This window comes from Hylobates moloch, unplaced genomic scaffold (genome assembly GCF_009828535.3).
Source record: "Hylobates moloch isolate HMO894 unplaced genomic scaffold, HMol_V3 SCAFFOLD_3, whole genome shotgun sequence".
NCBI lineage: Eukaryota > Metazoa > Chordata > Mammalia > Primates > Hylobatidae > Hylobates > Hylobates moloch.
The window spans coordinates 83,111,507-83,128,446 of NW_026652278.1; the positions used below are offsets into that span (position 1 = coordinate 83,111,507).

Sequence of the window (16,940 nt, forward strand, 5' to 3'; positions counted from 1 at the left end):
AGCACAGGATGAGGGGTGCCCTAACCATTCACAAAATAAATGCCATTATGTCGTTCTGCACCTCCTTCTCATCCATGTGTGGCACCAGATGGGTTTCATCCTCCTCCCTAAGTCAGATCTCAGTAGAGCTGTGGGCAGGGGAGTGGCCTTATTATTTAGAGATGCAAATGGATTGATCTGAATTTTTTGGAAGGCCATAAGACCCAAGGCCAGGAGTCTTTCTCAACAAAATTCCTATTATCTTTTCCCTTCTTTTCTGTGCCTCAGTTTGCCCTCCAGGAAAAAAATCAGAATAAAGATAACCCAATTCAGAGCAGTACCATAAACAGTGATTGAGCTTCTATTTATTGAGCTCTGTATACAAGACTCCCTTCCTTGATTCAAGGAACTTCCTTTCTAGTGAGGAGAGAAAGCAGCGATCATCAGTTCCTGAAACATATGGGTCACGATGTATGAAGTGACAACACGGCTGAGCTATGGAAAAGGTAAACCCAGTATGCTTTGGGAACACGAAGGAGGCCCATCCAAGCCAGCCTGGGGAGTCAGGGATGGGGCCTCACCGTATGGTGGTAGACACAGAGCACCTCTCTGATTCTCCAAAGAAATAGACGCCACAAATTCAAGCTATTATGATTATTAATATTATTAATAAACTACCTTGAACTAGATTAATATCCAGGAGCTACAAGCTGGGAAAGGTCTTATGGAAACCCCAAAGGTCTGCATTTAAAATGTGCAGAGTGGATTTATTTTAACTAGTTCACTCTTCATTCTGAGCATTCTGAATATCCTCCTGGGCAGCTTTTTGGTTCTTTTAGCTGTCGGAAGACTCAAGTCTCCTGCCAATGATGAATCTAACACTGTGCTGCCACTTGCTGAGTGGACTTGACTTTCACTGCTCCAGTTCTCTTTGTGGCAAAACCCAACTTATCAGTTCAGTGGGAAAAGGGCCTTGGGTCAGATTTTTTTCTCAAAAAATAATTCACAACTGGGTCAATCATATTAGAAAACTGAAAGGCTTAAAAGAGGTTTCTAAAAATGTCTTGGGCCGTGGACAAATTAATGGATATTAGAAGGGATGTAAATTGACCTTATGGTCAAATATGCCTATTTTGGGAACTTTGTTGAGCTCAAGTATGGATTGTTTTTCATTTTCGAAAGCCAACTACATTGTTGTATAACTGACATTTAAAGATACTTTGGGTCAGGCGTGATGGTTCACCCCTGTAATCCCAGAACTTTGGGAGGCCGAGGAAGGCAGATCACTTGAGGTCAGGAGTTCAAGACCAGCCTGGCCAATATGGTGAAACCCCATCTCTACCAAAAATACAAAACTTAGCTGGGCGTAGTGGTGCACACCTGTAATCCCAGCTACTTGGGTGGCTGAGGCAGGAGAATTGATAGAATCCAGGAGGCAGAGGTTGCAATGGGATGGGCCAAGATCACACCACTGCACTCCAACCTGGGCAGTAGAGCAAGACCCTGTCTCAAAAAATATAAAAGATACTTTTTCCAATGAACTTGCACTTGGCCCTTTGGTCAGTTGGGTTCCACTGAAATTATTTTTCTTCTTTCTAGATGGGCAGCGATGACACCAAATATAAGCATAGAAAGACATTTTGAAACTACAGATCCTGAAACCCAGCACGGCAGCCACCTGCAGCTTCCAGTGCTGTAACAGGTATGGAACTAATCTTAGAGCAGGCATCTAGAAACACCTTCTGTTTTTGGCCATTATGCTGAAAGGTACCATGGGGGCTGGGGGTGGGGGGAGAATGAGGTCAAGTCTCTGACTTTCCATCTGACCCCAGGTATATCAAATCAGAACTGAAGAAATTATCTGAATAAAGCTAGCAAGGTGGGGAGGGAGTCTCTCTTTTTCCTGAGGCAGAAGCAATGTGGTTATTTTCTGAATGCTCTGAAGATCAATGAACATCCTTCACCACTGTTTAGAATGAGGATATAAACCCAGGATCAGGTAGGGAAGCAGAAACTCAACAAATGAGGCAGAAATTCATATGTATTAAAAGAAAAATGGAGGTCTTGTAGCCTCAAGGTGATGGCTAAAGTTCCAGGCCAGGAAACATCAGGGGCCAGGCATGTCCCAGAGCATAGTGAAAGCTCTACCACCAGCAAGGAAGCCTGAGCACACTTCCATCCTCGTGTGGCTCCAGGATAATTGCTATAGTCCATGGGCCTGTCCTCGGTCTCACGCCTGCTCTTGGCCCTCGGGAGCCTCTGCAGGCACCTTGACTTTCAGCCCCACCAAGACTGAAAACCAAGGGGAGAGGAAATTTCCCACAAGGTATCAAGTGCTTTTTGTCAGAGGATGCAAGCTGAGTATTCAGAAAACAAATAGTGAATACCTACTAATACGAGGATGTGTTTAATTGGGTAGAGACTGCTCGGTTGACTCTATCTAAGCTTCTAAATTTAGGTCTCCAACTAACCTATTTTCATCTTAATGAAAACTATCTTATTTTCATTCAAAGTGTAGAAACCCCCAATATTACTGAGTTCAGCCATTGCCAAGATCGGAATCCCAGCATTTAGGACATCAGGAGACTCCTCACCGTTTTGATAGGACCTCAAGATACAGAAAACCTGACTCATAGTGGTCAAAGCCACTCAGCTTCCATCAAACACCACATTAGCCTCAATAATATAAATTCAAGTGGGATGGTGCTGCCACAGGCTCATGGCTTAGCAGTGCTGGCCAGGACCTGGGCTCTTCACCTGTCCACACTGCCATCCTCTGCAGGTTGGCCTTCAGTGGCCATTGCTTGTCTCTCAGGGCTGCAAAGCGAATTCAATGTTATGGTTGAATCATGCACCTCCTAAAAAAAAATCATAACTCTCATTATCTCAGAGTATGACCTTTTGGAAATAAGGCTGTTGCAGATGTATTGTACTTAAAGACAAGGTTATTAAGGTGGGCCTTGATCCAGTATGACTGGTGTCCTTATGAAAAGGGAAAATTTGGGCAGAGCACAGTGGCTTATGACTATAATCCCAACACTTTGGGAGGCCAAAGTGGACAGATTACTTGAGCCTGGGAGTTCAAGACAAGCCAGAGCAATATGGTGAAACCCCATTTATACAAAAAATAGAAAAATTAGTCAGGTATGGTGTAATGCACCTGTAATCCCAGCTACTTGGTAGGCCAAGATGGGAAGATCACTTGAGTCCAAAAGGTTGAGGCTGCAGTAAGCTATGATTACGCCACTACACTCCAGCCTGGGTGACAGAATGAAAAAAATTTTTTTAGTAATTGGAAAATTTTAAAAAGTTTTAAAAAGGAAAAATGTGGGCAGAAACAAGCATAGAGGGAAGATGATGTGAAGACACAGGGAGAAGACGGGTGTCCTCAAGCCAATGAGAAAGGATAGGATCGATTCTTCCTTACAGCCCTCAAAAGGAACCAACCCTGCAACACCTCAATTTTGGACTTCCAGCCTCCAGAACTGTGCGGCAATACATTTTCAATGTTTGAGCCATCGTTTGTTATGGCAGCCCCAGCAAAGAAATCAAGCAGTTTCTGGCTTCTTGTCTGCATTCAAGGCAGGAAGAAGAGCGCTGACAGAGTGGAGACAACAGGAATTGCTCCTTTGATTAGAAAGGCAGGAACTTTCACAGACTGCTGGCTGCTTCCATCCCTGTGACCACAGCCATGTCCTCTGGCCATGCTAGCTGCATGGGAGTCTGAAGACCGGAGCGTGTGTCTTCTACTGGTGAAGGCATGGGCTTGGCCAGCCCTCAGGGTCTCCCCCACCCATCACGTGGGCTGATGCTCTCCCCTGGTATGCAGCCTTCTAAAAAGCATATGGTGTCATGAGTGTGTACTTTCCAGGGAGCCAGCAGCCTACCTTTCAAGGTAGGGCTGAGGAGCATGTGGAGAGGGGCCTTCCCAGAGCAGGTCAGTAGCTACTCATCAGCTCATTCAGTCCACTAGAATTCAGGTCCAATCCTTTCTCCAGCTTAGTTCTGTCTTTCACAGAAACCAGTCAGTCTGCCGATGAATCAGCATTGCTAACTCACCAGAGTGTTGTGGTCAAGAGACAGAAACAACAGACTCCAATGAAGCCTGGCCTCCAGGATGAAAGACAAACATTACTGACAGCCCAGCAGCTTTGAGCCTATGCCAGGATGCTACCCCTAACCTCCTGGAGCCTTGCAGTGAGGCCACATGATCCCTACTCTACAGAAACAAAGAATGGTTGCAAACTCACAGCACAGATGCAGATGAGAGAGATAGACTGAGGCTGCTGGCGGCCAGCCCATGGTCACTTAGCAAGGGGATGTGGAGCCAGGCAGGATCTGGGGCTTCTGACATGTGGCCAGGCCTCCCTGATGGGAGTGCCTTCACCATCCATCCCCTGGAGCGCTGGCAGTGACTAAGGCCAGCCAAGCAAGGAGGGGAGAGCATAGCCTGCTCAGCTCTGCTGCTGTGAATGGGAGTTCTCTGGCAGTGTCTGATCTGCCAGCTGAACACTTAACAGCACCCTGCCAGATGTCCACTCTTCCAGACACCCCTCACTTGCATCCACTCTGGGGTCAATACTTGCTATTTTATGTAACTTTTTATATTCTCATTCTCTTATCCCCTCCCCCAGGCCAGGCAATGTTCTAGGCAATGGGAGGTATGTGTCCCAGGGGAAGCCGTAAGTATTCCAGAAGGAAGCAGCATCCTCATACAGGATCCACAAGAGAATGTCACGTAGCACCATGCACCCACCAGGATGGGTACTATCAAAAAGAAAAGAAAAAAGCAGAAAATAACAAGTGTTGCGAGGACGTGGAGAAACTGGAACACTTGCACACTCTTGGTTGAAATGAAAATTGGTGCAGCCACTATGGAAAACAGTCTAGAAGTTCCTTAAAAATTTAAAAATAGAACAACCATATAATCCAGCAATTCCACTTCTGGGGTTATACCCAAAAGAATTGAAAGCAGGGTCTTTGAGAGATATTTGCACACCTACATTTATAGCAACATTAATCACAATAGCCAAAATTTGGAAGCAACCCAAGTGTTCATCAATGGAGGAATGGATAAGCAAAATGTGATATATATATATGTACACACACACACATGCTATATATATATATATATATATATATATAGCGTGTGTGTGGTATATATATATATATATATATATATATATATATATCACACACATATATAGTGGAATATTATTCAGCCTTGAAAATGAAATTCTGGCACATGCTACAACACAGATAAACCTCAAGGACATTATGCTAAGAGAAATAAGCCAGTCACAGAAAAATAAATACCGTATGATTGCACTTTTATGAGCTTCCTGGAGTCATCAAATTCATAAAGACAAAAAGTCAAATGGTAGCTTCCAGGGGGAAGGGAAAATGGGAAGTTGTCGCTTAATGGGTAAAGAGTTTCAGTTTTGAAAGATGAAAGAGTCCTGGAGATTGATTGCACAATCATACGAATATACTTAACACTACTGAGCTGTATCTTAAAATTGATTCAAATGAAAATGTTTATATTATGTGTATTTTGCCACTTAAAAAAAAAAAAGGAAAGGGCTATAACAGAGGTAACGGAGAATTAGGGAGACCCCAGGGATGTAGAGTTGGGCACAAGGGGCATGTTGCCAGAGCCCAGTCAGAGACTGGGGGAGGGGCCATAGCTGTAGAGGACTGTGGTCCCCATGTCACAAGCAAGGCAGGAGGGGTGGAGAAATGCCAGGGACACTGGCTCCCCCTCCCTCCAGGCTCCTGCCAGCACCTCTACTGTCCACCCCCACGGGCTGGTCCCAAAGGTAAGGGGCCCAGGTGATGCAGACTCTGGGGATCGTATCCTCTTAGGGTGGTTCTGGGATGAGGGGCAATCAGAGAACAGACAACCCAGCAGTCCCCACATGCCTGGCACTGACAGTCTAATCATGGGATAGGCCACAAAGATGTAAACTTAATCTTCAATCATGCTTGGTACTATGAAGAAAATAAACCATGCACAGTGCAAGAGATGAGCAAGGAGGGAACACCCATGGAATATCAGGGAAGGACTCTGCAAAAACACCACTGAACTTCAGGCACTGTATGGGTCTGATTCTGCAGAAGATCAGAACCAATAGGATATGTGGCTATAGAGAGGGAGTGACTTATTTTAACGAACTGACTGGAGTGATTGTGGAGGCTGGCAAGTCCAAAATGGGAATAGCTGGAGACCCAGGAAGAGTTGATGACACAGCTCCAATCCAAAGATGATCCAGAAGCGGAAGCTCCTCTTCCTCGAGGGACTGTCTTTTTTTAAGCCACTTTATTGAGGTATGATTGGCATACAAAAAGCTATACATATTTAATGTGTACAGTTTGATGAGTTTGGAGATAAGTACGCACCCCATGAAGCCATCACCACAATCCATGCATAAACCTATCCATCACCTCCAAACATTTCCTCCCACCCCTTTTATTTATTGTGTATGTGTGATAAGATCATTTAACATAATATCTATCCTCAGCAAATTTCAAGCACATAACACAGTATTGTTAACTACAGACACCTGCTGTACATCAGATCTCCAGAACTAATTCATCCTGCAAAACTGAAACGTTACGTCCTTTGACAAATAACTCCCCCCTTCCCTGCTCCCCAGCCTCTGACAACCCCCACTCTACTCTCTGCTTCTATGAGTTTGACTGTCTCAGATTCCTCACGTAAGTGACATCATGCAGTATTTGTCTTTCTGCGACTGGGTTGTTTCTCTTAACAAAATGTCCTCCAGGTTCACCCATGTTATCACAAATTTAAAGACTTCCTGCTTTTTAAGGTTGAATAATTCCATTGTATGCATATACCACATTTTCTTTATCCATTCATCCGTCAATGGAAATTTTGTTCGCTTCTCTCTCTTGGCCACTGTGAGTAATGAACATGTGGGTGCAGATACTTTAAGATCCTAATTTCATTTCCTTTGTGCCTGTACCCAGATACGGGAATGTTGGATCATATAGTAATTCTAGTTTTAATTTTTTGAGGAATCTTTATACTGTTTTCCAAAGTGACTACATCAATTTACATTTCCACCAACAGTGTACAGGGGTCCCTTTTCTCCACATCCTTACCAACACTTGTCATCTTTTCTTTCTTTGATAATAGCCATCCTAACAGGCATGATGTGATATGTCATTGTGGCTTTGATCTGCATTTCCCTGATGGTTAGTGATGGTGAGCACCTTTTTATATACCTGTTTGCCATTTCTGTGTCTTCTTTGGAGAAATATCTGTTCAGTTCCTCTACCCATTTTTTTTTTTTTTTTTTTTTTTTTTTTTTTTTTTTTTTTTGAGACGGAGTCTTGCTCTGTCGCCCAGGCTGGAGTGCAGTGGCGCGATCTCGGCTCACTGCAACCTCTGCCTCCCGGGTTCACGCCATTCTCCTGCCTCAGCCTCTCCGAGTAGCTGGGACTACAGGCGCCCGCCACCACGCCCGGCTAATTTTTTGTATTTTTGGTAGAGACGGGGTTTCACCGTGGTTTCGATCTCCTGACCTCGTGATCCGCCCGCCTCGGCCTCCCAAAGTGCTGGGATTACAAGCGTGAGCCACCGCGCCCGGCCCCTCTACCCATTTTTAAATCAGAGGGCTTGGGCCTTTTTTCATTTTGTTTTGTTTGTTATTCAGTTGTAGGAGTTTCTCATGTATTTTGGAATATTAACCCTTTATCAGATACGCAGTTTGAAAACATTTTCTTCCATTCCGTAGAAGACCTTTTCATTTTTGTGATTGTTTCCCTTGCTGTGCAGAAGCTTTTGAACTGATGTAATCCCACTTGTCTACGTTTGTTTGTGTTGCTTGTGAACTCAGTCTTTTTACTCTTAGGGCCTTCGACTAATTAAATGAGGGCCACCTGCCTTATAGAAGATAAACTGCTTTACTTAAAGTCTACTGATTTGAGCGTTAATAACATCTAAAAAATACCTTCACAGAAACAGCTAGACTGGTCTACAGTCTAGACATATAGCAAGCTAGCCATGTTTGACACATAAAATTAACCCTCATGGGCACCATTTTCCACCGGGACCAGCACATATTATTGTGTAGAGCTGCATACCTTGTTCACATCCTGCACCTTTTTCTTTTGCAGAGAAAAAAAAAAATCCCCACTTTGCAGTTGCATCTGGTCAATGAGAGGCTCTAGTTTTGGGGAAGAGGGAAACACCTAACCTTGACAGAATCATCACCAGAGACACCTGCTGGCTGACAAAGACAGCTTTCTTGGAGCCAACAGATGATGCAGGGAAACAAGAAGTGCACAGACGGGTTCAGCGACTCCTCCAGCATTGGCAGCGTGTTGGATGATGCAGACAGGGAGGTGAGCAGTCTAACAGACCGGGCATTCCGGAGCTTGTGCATCTCCGAGGACACATCCTTCCATGACTCCTATCTGGCCGTGTCCCCGGATATCACCCGACAGGTGTTTGGGACTTTTCACCAGAGAACAGTGAGCCACACCCAGAGGAAAAGTGGCATTTGGAGCCAGTTACCATCACAGGGCACGGAACATTCAGGCTGGGCAGCCACCTTCCAACAGCTACCCAAGTACGTTCAGGGAGAGGAAAAGTGCCCCAAAACCAGCCCCCCACCAACACCAGTCCAGAGGAGATTGGAGGTGCCAGTTTCCGGCCTAAGGAGCAGCAACAAGCCTGTCTCCAAAGTATCGACACTAATTAAATCTTTCGACAGGACCGAGAGCCAACGTTGTGAGAGCAGGCCCACTGCCAGCAAGCCTCCGGCTCTGAAAAATCCCCCCAAATTCGCTCCTCTTCCAGAAAACAGTGTCAACTTCTGCTTTGATTCTGCCTTTCTGACAGTCAGGAGGGTGCCCGCTGAAGTTTCCAACACCCATCAGAACAGCCAGCAGCCAGGCAGGAAGCACGGAGAACAGGAGTCCTCCAGGAATCCAGAAATGGCCTGTCACGGCTCCAGCAGCTTCCTCCCAGCAGCCAATGACACGGCCACCTCATCTGAGTCAAAGTTCCCCTCTCCACACCACAAGCCAGCCACGGGAGAGCCTGGGAGAGGCAAAGGCACCTTTCTGCACAGTGAAAATAGCGCTTTTGAGTCATGGAATGCCCACCAACCAAAGCTGCTGGAGAGAAAGGACACAGCTGGAACCGTCCCAGAAAGCAAAGCTCCCAAGCATTGTGGGGACATGACCTTGCTAAGAGAACCCTGTCCTCCTGAGTGCACAATCTCTCCCTGCCAGGTCCAGGCCAGCTGCAGTCAGGAAGAGAACAGACTCGCAGCAGGGGCTCTGTCCACATCTGTACCTTGGGGGTGCAGGGATCCAGGAGCCCAGGTATTTGCTGTGGAAGGAAAAGCTCCCAGCTCACAGCCTGATTCTCAAGAGAAGCCAGCCCAGCCCCCATGGAGGAAGCCAAAGACTGGCAAAAAAGGGAAAGAAGGTCTACAAGATACTTCAGAAGAAAAGACACAGACCAACAGGAGAGGCCCACCTTTGTATACAAAACACAACCCCCAGGGACAGTTTTCAGAAAATGATGCTCTTGACCTGCCTGTGGAACCCAACGAACATTATGATCCCCCCTTTAACATCAGTAAGCTCCTGACCCCCATCATACCCAGCAAGCATGCCCTGGATTCAGCAGAGAGCCAGCTGGCAGAGCAAACCCCATCACCCCCAGGACAGCTAAATGGATACCAAGAGAAGGAGCCCAGTGAATGTCAGTCTCGAGACAGCTACAAGTCCAAAGCCCCTAGCCTGCTGTTCAACCTCAAGGATGTGCGGAAGCGTGTTAAGAGCACATACAGTTCCTCACCTCTCTTGAAAGGGCTTGATGAGAAAACTAGAGGTAAGGTTGATGGAAAGCAAGAACCTGTGAGCAACGGTGTCATCCTCCCCAATGGGCTTGAGGAAAGCCCTCCAAATGAGCTTTCTAAGGAGAGACCCGCTGATGACCCCACTGCATCACATATCAATCCCCAGAAGGACCCTACAGCTGACCCCATTGAGCCCTCTGCAGACAGCTATCTAACTCTTAGCACAGCTCCGACTATCACCAAAGCCCCCTTCTATGTCAATGGGGAGGCTGCTGAGAGAAGCAGTTATGAGAACAAGGAGGTGGAAGGAGAGTTGGAGATGGGTCCCACTGGATCCGGCTGCTGTCCAGACTCCAGGGAACACCGCCCCAGGAAACACCTCTCCCTGAGGCTTTGCAATAGGGATCTTGAGCCTGGAGAAGCTACAGAGAAAATGAAGACCCACCAGCTAGAGAATGGACTCTCCAGATCTGTGTCCCAAGAGACAGAACCTGAGAGGGAGGCAGGACTTCAGAACACACATTTGAACCAGAAATTCTCCCCAGGGCCCCTCTCTCCTGAGGAGGAAGATGTGTTTTACAGTGACAGCCAATCCGATTTTATGCCAAGCCTCAAAGGTAAGGCCAAATTCAGCACCAGCTCTTCAGATCAATCCTTTGCCTCATTTGATGATCAGCAGAAGATGTGGTTTACTGAGAACCAGCGGGAAGACAGGAGGAAGGACGTGAGTGCAGGTGACAGTCAGAAGGATGAGAAGCAGAACGTGATGGGGAAGGATGAGTTGCACTACTGTGCCTTAAGCAATGGGCATGCATGCCTGGAAGACCACAGCCAGGGGGAAGCATTGCAAAGAGAAGGGGAAGGTGTGTCTGGAGGAAGAACCAGGAAGGCATCGGCAGAGGAAGCTAATTTCAGAGGCTCTCGGATTGGGGAAAATAAGAGTACGACCTTTTCACAGGCCAAAGACCTTACTCCCTCACCATCTTCTGCTTCAAAGAGGCACATGCTGTTTACAATTAAAGACAACACCCTCAGAGCCACCCCCATAATTAAACCTATCATGCTGCCTCTCCTGAGGACCATGTCCTTGGAGGACTCCCTCAGCAGTAGCCACAAAGAGGAGGAATTGCCAAGGCCAGAATGGGGTGAGGATCCTGGTTTTTGTGCCCCCACAAACCAGGACATTCTTGGTACATCGACACCCACTAACACACGGGGCACACGTGTGAAGTGCATGGCCAACGAGGTCATGGAGGACCCCGGGCAGGGGTCGAGCATGGCCAGGATGGAGGCCTCTCAGCCAGCCCCAAAGGGGAATTTCCTATCTGTGCCTCTGGTGGGAGAGGGGGACAGGGTGAAGCCACCACCAGATGCTGCACATGGCCTCATGGCAAGCAATTGCAAGAGCGGTTCTGCAGACCCAGGGAAGCTGGCGGCCCCATGGCACATCCCCACCATTGCTTTACCCGAGGGCCACATAGAAGATCAGCCACCCCCATGGCAGCCCGAAACCTGTTGGGAAGAGCAGACACCAGGTTTCAAGAGTCACTTTTTGTCCACACCCAGAGCAGGGCCCCCTGGCAGAAGACTGGTCCCCAGTGAGACGGCGAATTCCCCCAACCCCAGCTCCCCGGGCGAGAGTAGTGCCTGCTCCCCTGCTGCCAGCAACATTTGGGAGGCTTCCCAGGCCCCCGGAGGACCAGAGCTGCTGCCCGAGGAGCCTCCTCAAGCCAGCCCCTGGGCCAGCTCCAGTCCTGCCAGGGTCACCCGGAGGGAGGACCTGACCCACGCCCTCGTGTGGGAGGGCGGCTCTGACCCCCTACTCGAGCTGTCGGCAGAGGACCTCCGGACCCTGTCTCCAAGAGGTTCATTGCTGGATGTGGCCACCAGCCCAGCAGGCACCCTTGGGAGACTTGAGCTTCCTGCACAGCTAGAGAGGACAGCAAGCAAGCCACCTGCAGTCCCACCCAAAACAGAGAAAGCCCTGCGGCGGGCGAAGAAGCTGGCAAGTAAGAGGAGGAAGACCGATCAGGCTCAGGAGAAGCATGGCGAGTCACAGGAGGGAAAGCCCTGCCCGGAGGACTTGGAGCAGACACAGCAAAGGCCACTGTGCCCCAGAGAGAGGCTCCGACACAGTTTCCCCGTGGTCCGTTCCCTGCCCCCTCCCGTGCACCGCCACTCCGTGTCCGGCTTCTCGGAGCCTGTCGGGAGGCGGCCCGGGGGCCCCCAGTCCCTCACACCCCTGCCCGCATACCCCGCCACCCAGAAAGTCCTCCAGGATCCGCAGTCCGGGGAGTACTTTGTCTTCGACTTGCCACTCCAGGTGAAAATCAAGACCTTCTATGACCCAGAGACGGGCAAGTATGTCAAGGTCTCCATCCCGTCCTCCGAGGGGGCCTCCCCAGAGCCGCCCCCACCGGACGCCCTGGCCGCTCCCTGTGTGCTGTACCCCGGCTTCCAGCCAGTGCCCGTGACGGCCTTGATGCCGCTGCGCTGCTCCTCTCAGCTCTCCGCACCCACCTTCCTCAGGCAGGGCCCTCGTGCCTCCGCGGCGCGCGCCAGGCCCCAGAGTGCCCACGAGTCTGGACTACAGCTGGACCCAGGGCCTCACGGTGACTGCACCCCGCACTCGGCAGGCCAGCGCCCTCATGGTCCTCCCCAGAGCCCAGGAGAGGAGGGTGCAGAAGCTCCAGGCCTGGGCATCATCTCCACTGACGACCTGGAGGACTTTGCCACAGAAGGCATTTCTTGAGTTACTGCAGGCTGTCCACCACCCCCAGATGAACCCAGAGGAGCTTACTTCCCCCTCCCCCAGAAAGCAACACACACACACACACACACACACACACACTCACACGATCGTCAACACATACTTAGCCTTTTTAGATCTGTAAAGTACAGAAGGCAGTAGGGATCCCAAGACGACCTCACCCAAAGGGCTCCCTGGCTCTCCCCTGATGGAGGGGCGCTGCTCGCTTGGCCCGGTCCCCTCCGTGCCAGTTCCCAGGTGCACTCCAGCCCTTCTCCCTCCCTCCCTTCCTCCCTCTCCTGGCCCGCCCTGCTCTTCCCTGGCCCTGCCAACCAGGTGGGTGTGGCAAGGGCACCACCTGGTCCCAAGGGTCCCTCTGCACCCACACCCACCCACTCACTTGTAGGCTCCTTGATGAGCAAACCCCTGAGGCCCCCCGGCTCAGACTCAGCAGGCATTCAGGTCAACTCAGGCAGACTGGCTAAGGACCAGCCCAGGGCAATTTTGCAGAAATGATCATTTGCATAGAATGGGTTTCCTTCACAGGGAGAAACTTGCCTCTGAAAGCTATTTTCTGATCAAGAAAAGGCCCACTTTTTAAAAAGTGAAACAAGTTTGCAGATACGGTTCTGTCCCTGGACTCCTGTCTTCCTTCTCTGGGCAGTGGGGGTCAGGGCTGACAGAGCCACCTCCCCGTCTACCACAGTCTGGAGTCCCACCTTGTCCCTTCAACACCTGTCCATGCCTTCGCAGGGCCAGGCCCTCCAGTGGGTCCTGACTGCCCCAATTTAGTGACCAGTACCTGTGCCCTCCACTCAAAGTGTGTTCACACCCTCACCCCTCGTCAGTTCCTGACCTTTGGGGATTTGGAGGGAAGTGTCAGGATTAACTGAGGAGTTTGAGAGTTTTACCTAATGAAACGGGTCCAATGGCCCAGCACAGTATAGCCAAAATCCACACTGAGGTTTGCAGTGGGAGAAAGGAGGGTGTTTATTTGCAGGGCACCAAGCAAGGAGAATCAGGCAGCTCACGCTTAAAACTCGACCTCCCCGTGGCTTGCAAGCATGGATTTTTAATGGCAAGGGAAATGTTCAGGAGAGCCGAAGTTACAGGTGAAATTGTAAATCAACACATGGAGGGTACACATTGGTTTGGCCTAAAAAAGCAGGATATCTTGAACCAGGGACTTACGGGTCATAGGGTGGAGTCAAACATTTTCTGAATTGCAATTGGTTAAGGAAGAGAAGCTTTGTTTTAAAATTTGGGTTAGCAGAAAGGAATGTTAGCTCTGGCTTGTGGGTGGGACTTCCCCCAGGCCCCCCAGGAAGAAATTCAGAACAAAGAGCCGTGCTCAGAGTTCAATCCTCAGCTCCCTCTTCTCTGAGGTCTCTGTGCTAGTGGATCTGTTTGGTGGAGGTCTGGGTTTCTGAAAAACAACTTGTAGTCAGAAGTTCAGATGTTCTCTTTAATTTCCAGAGGGAACCAAAACACCCCAGGACTCTGGCTTCCTTAGCTGTTGTTTTAGGTTACTATTACCTTCCTGCTTATCAAGTTGCTCATTGGCTTCTCAGGGCTAGCTAGGTACCTGGAATTTCCCTTGAGGGAAGCCAAGATTTTCCTATATTTCCATGGTTGGGGAGGGGTCCTTGCTCGATCTTCAGAGCAGGTGCCCTCTTGCAGGCAGCCGGCTAGGAAGGAAACCAGCACCCAGGGTACTGATAGGTTTCCACGCCACGGCTTCTACAGAAGCCTCTTAATTCTTGTTCTACTGGAAACACGGGGGCAAAACATGCCTCCCTCTTTGTTTAGAAACCTCAGCAGCTGCCAGGACTATGCTGCCCAGGGCCCAGGGGACCATGCAAGATGCATCGTCCTTGTCCTGTTGGCAAAGGTGCCATTTCCACACTGGGAGGATGGGGAGGCGTTCAGTAAACCAAGTCCAAGACTCACACAAATACAGGGGCTTTGATTTGGATTCATGATTTTATACCTTTTTGTTTTCCCAACAAGTGCAGCCACACTTGATTTTCACTGTGAAAATACCACACAACGCCCCCTCCTTTCCCCCCAACCAATGCCATTCAATTTGGCCACACCTGTTGCCAGCCAGGCAACCAGCCAGGAGTGCAGGCAGATCACTATCCCAAAATCTGGTTCCCATGAGTCGCTCACTGGGTACAAGCAACAGGAACAAAGTTGCATTTTGGCCTGCCTCCAAATCACCTCAAGCACCCTCTCCACTTTGTTTTCATCTCACTAAAACATGAGAAGGAATATCTCATTTTGCAATTCTCAGGGCCCGAGGAAAAGAATTGTCTAACAAAGGAAGAGTCCCTCTGTTCAATAAGGACCACGGTTATAGTAACTATGTCCCCACAGGAGAAAATATTACTTTGGGGAACTTATTTTGGGGAAGCAGTCTTCTTCCTTAGAACCGATATTGGCAGGGCTGTGGGTAGAACTGAACACATAAAGACTTGCTCCCAGCAAGTCAGCTAGAAGACGCCTCACTCCCTTACAGCAATAGGCCTGTGTTCCTGAAGCAGATAATGCCTCCAGGGAACACAAGCAGAGAGTCTCCATCCAGTGAAGCCCAACTCACTAGCCAGTGATGTTTTCCTCTTTCCATTTGCTCCTGAGGGAGGTCATGTATGCCTCCTTCCTTCCTCACTTCCTCCTTCTCTTTCTCCCTTCCTTGTTTCCCTCCCTCTCTCCTTCTCTCTCTTCCTTTCTTCTTTCCTCCCTCCCTTTTACAAACATTTGCACTGTGCCAGGCACTTTGAGGGGCGCTGATGGTACCATGACAATAAGATCTGGTCTCTGCACTCAAGGAGTTAAAATCTAACAGAGAAGAAAGACAATTACAATCCCACATGTTACGTAAATTAATAGGTTGCTCTGAGGAACACCTAACTTGCTCTGGCTTCAGGGGTTGGCACCTGAGCCAAGTCAAGAAACACAAAGCTGTCCATTAATTTATGAAAAAATTCAGAATTTCCCCCGCTTTAATCTATCAAAGATGACATTGATTAAATACTAATAGATTTGTCTTGCCATATCAAAGGGTATTAATTTAGCTAATTGTTCATCAGCATTTCTAATCAGCACAAAAGCTGAACCAGTGTAGCCTCACAGGATAGACCTTGGTTGATATGTCCTTCAGCTTCTGAACTGATATTTCACTCACAGGGGTTGCCCAGCAAAACCACTATTTCTGCCATTGTGTTTAGTAGGACAGTGGTGAGATTTATGAGAACATGTTGTTTGTGGAAATTACAGATGTTGTCTGCATCTTCTATGTAGTACCCTGGCCCTTTTCTATGAGTATGACCCCTCTAAATGTCTCCTGGGGAGAGGACATGGAGGTGGAGCACCTCCGGGAAACCGTTGAAGGTCCCGGGTTGTTCAGCTAAACATGACCAAGGGCTCACATTGTCAAGCCTGTACCATGCGCTGGCCCATGAGTGGGGAGCTTGAGCCTGGACTCGGTCCTCCCAGCAAACCCATGAGAGAGGCCCTTATTAGCCTCATTTTACTGTAAAGGAAACAAAGGTGCCAGGATGGGATGTAACTGCCCACAGTCAAAGAGCCATTAAGGGAGGGGCCATGCCAGGGGCTTGGGCCCTTCTTACTTCTAGGTGGACTCTTTAATACTCAACCAGTACTTCATAAGTGCGGTCCCTGGAGCAGCAGCCTCCGCATCACCAGGGGCTTGTGAGAAGTCCAGAACCCCTATCTCCATCTTCACAAGCTTCCCTGGGTGGTTGATCCATTTGTGCATTGAATTCTAAGTATTGTCAGCCTCTGCTTAGCCTGGATAAATTTTGGGGAGGTGCATTGGATGTCTTCATGTCTCCACAGCAATGTCTTGTGCAAAGGAAGAGAGCAGCACATCTAGGTGGGGGAGTTGCAGGGAGCTGATTGACACTCAATGTGAGAAAGGCATCACTGAGGACGAGCATCATCTTTTTTTTTTTTTTTTTTAATTTGTGACAGAGTCTCACTCTGTTGCCCAGGCTGGAGTGCAGTGGCTCGATCTCAGCTCACTGCAACCTCTGCCTCCCGGGTTCAAGCAATTCTCCTGCCTCAGCTTCCTGAGTAGTTGAGATCACAGGTGCCCACTACCGCACCCGGCTAATTTTTGTATTTTTAGCAGTGACGAGGTTTTGCCATGTTGCCAGGCTGGTCTCGAACTCCTGACCTCAAGTGATCCACCCACATTGGCCACCCTAAGTGCTGGGATTGCAGGCGTGAGCCACCACATCCAGCCACTAGCATCGTCTTGACATTACGTCAACTGCTAGGGATAGATGAGCTCCCTGCCACTGGAAATGTACAATGGAAGCTGATGACCCCTTTCCTAAGACAAGGAT

At 48.8% G+C, this 16,940-nt stretch overlaps 1 protein-coding gene across 1 annotated transcript in view; it reads left to right on the forward strand.

Annotated features, from left to right (window-relative positions):
• Positions 1–13,198, forward strand: part of CUNH10orf71 (chromosome unknown C10orf71 homolog) — a 28,572-nt gene extending 15,374 nt beyond the window's left edge. Inside the window, exons 2-3 of the mRNA XM_032171422.2 lie at positions 1,579–1,681; positions 8,122–13,198. Of these exons, the coding sequence (XP_032027313.1) occupies positions 8,266–12,570 (4,305 nt within the window). The 5' untranslated portion in view covers positions 1,579–1,681; positions 8,122–8,265 and the 3' untranslated portion in view covers positions 12,571–13,198. The remainder of the gene's footprint in view (positions 1–1,578; positions 1,682–8,121) is intronic.
• The last annotated feature ends 3,742 nt before the right edge of the window (positions 13,199–16,940 follow it).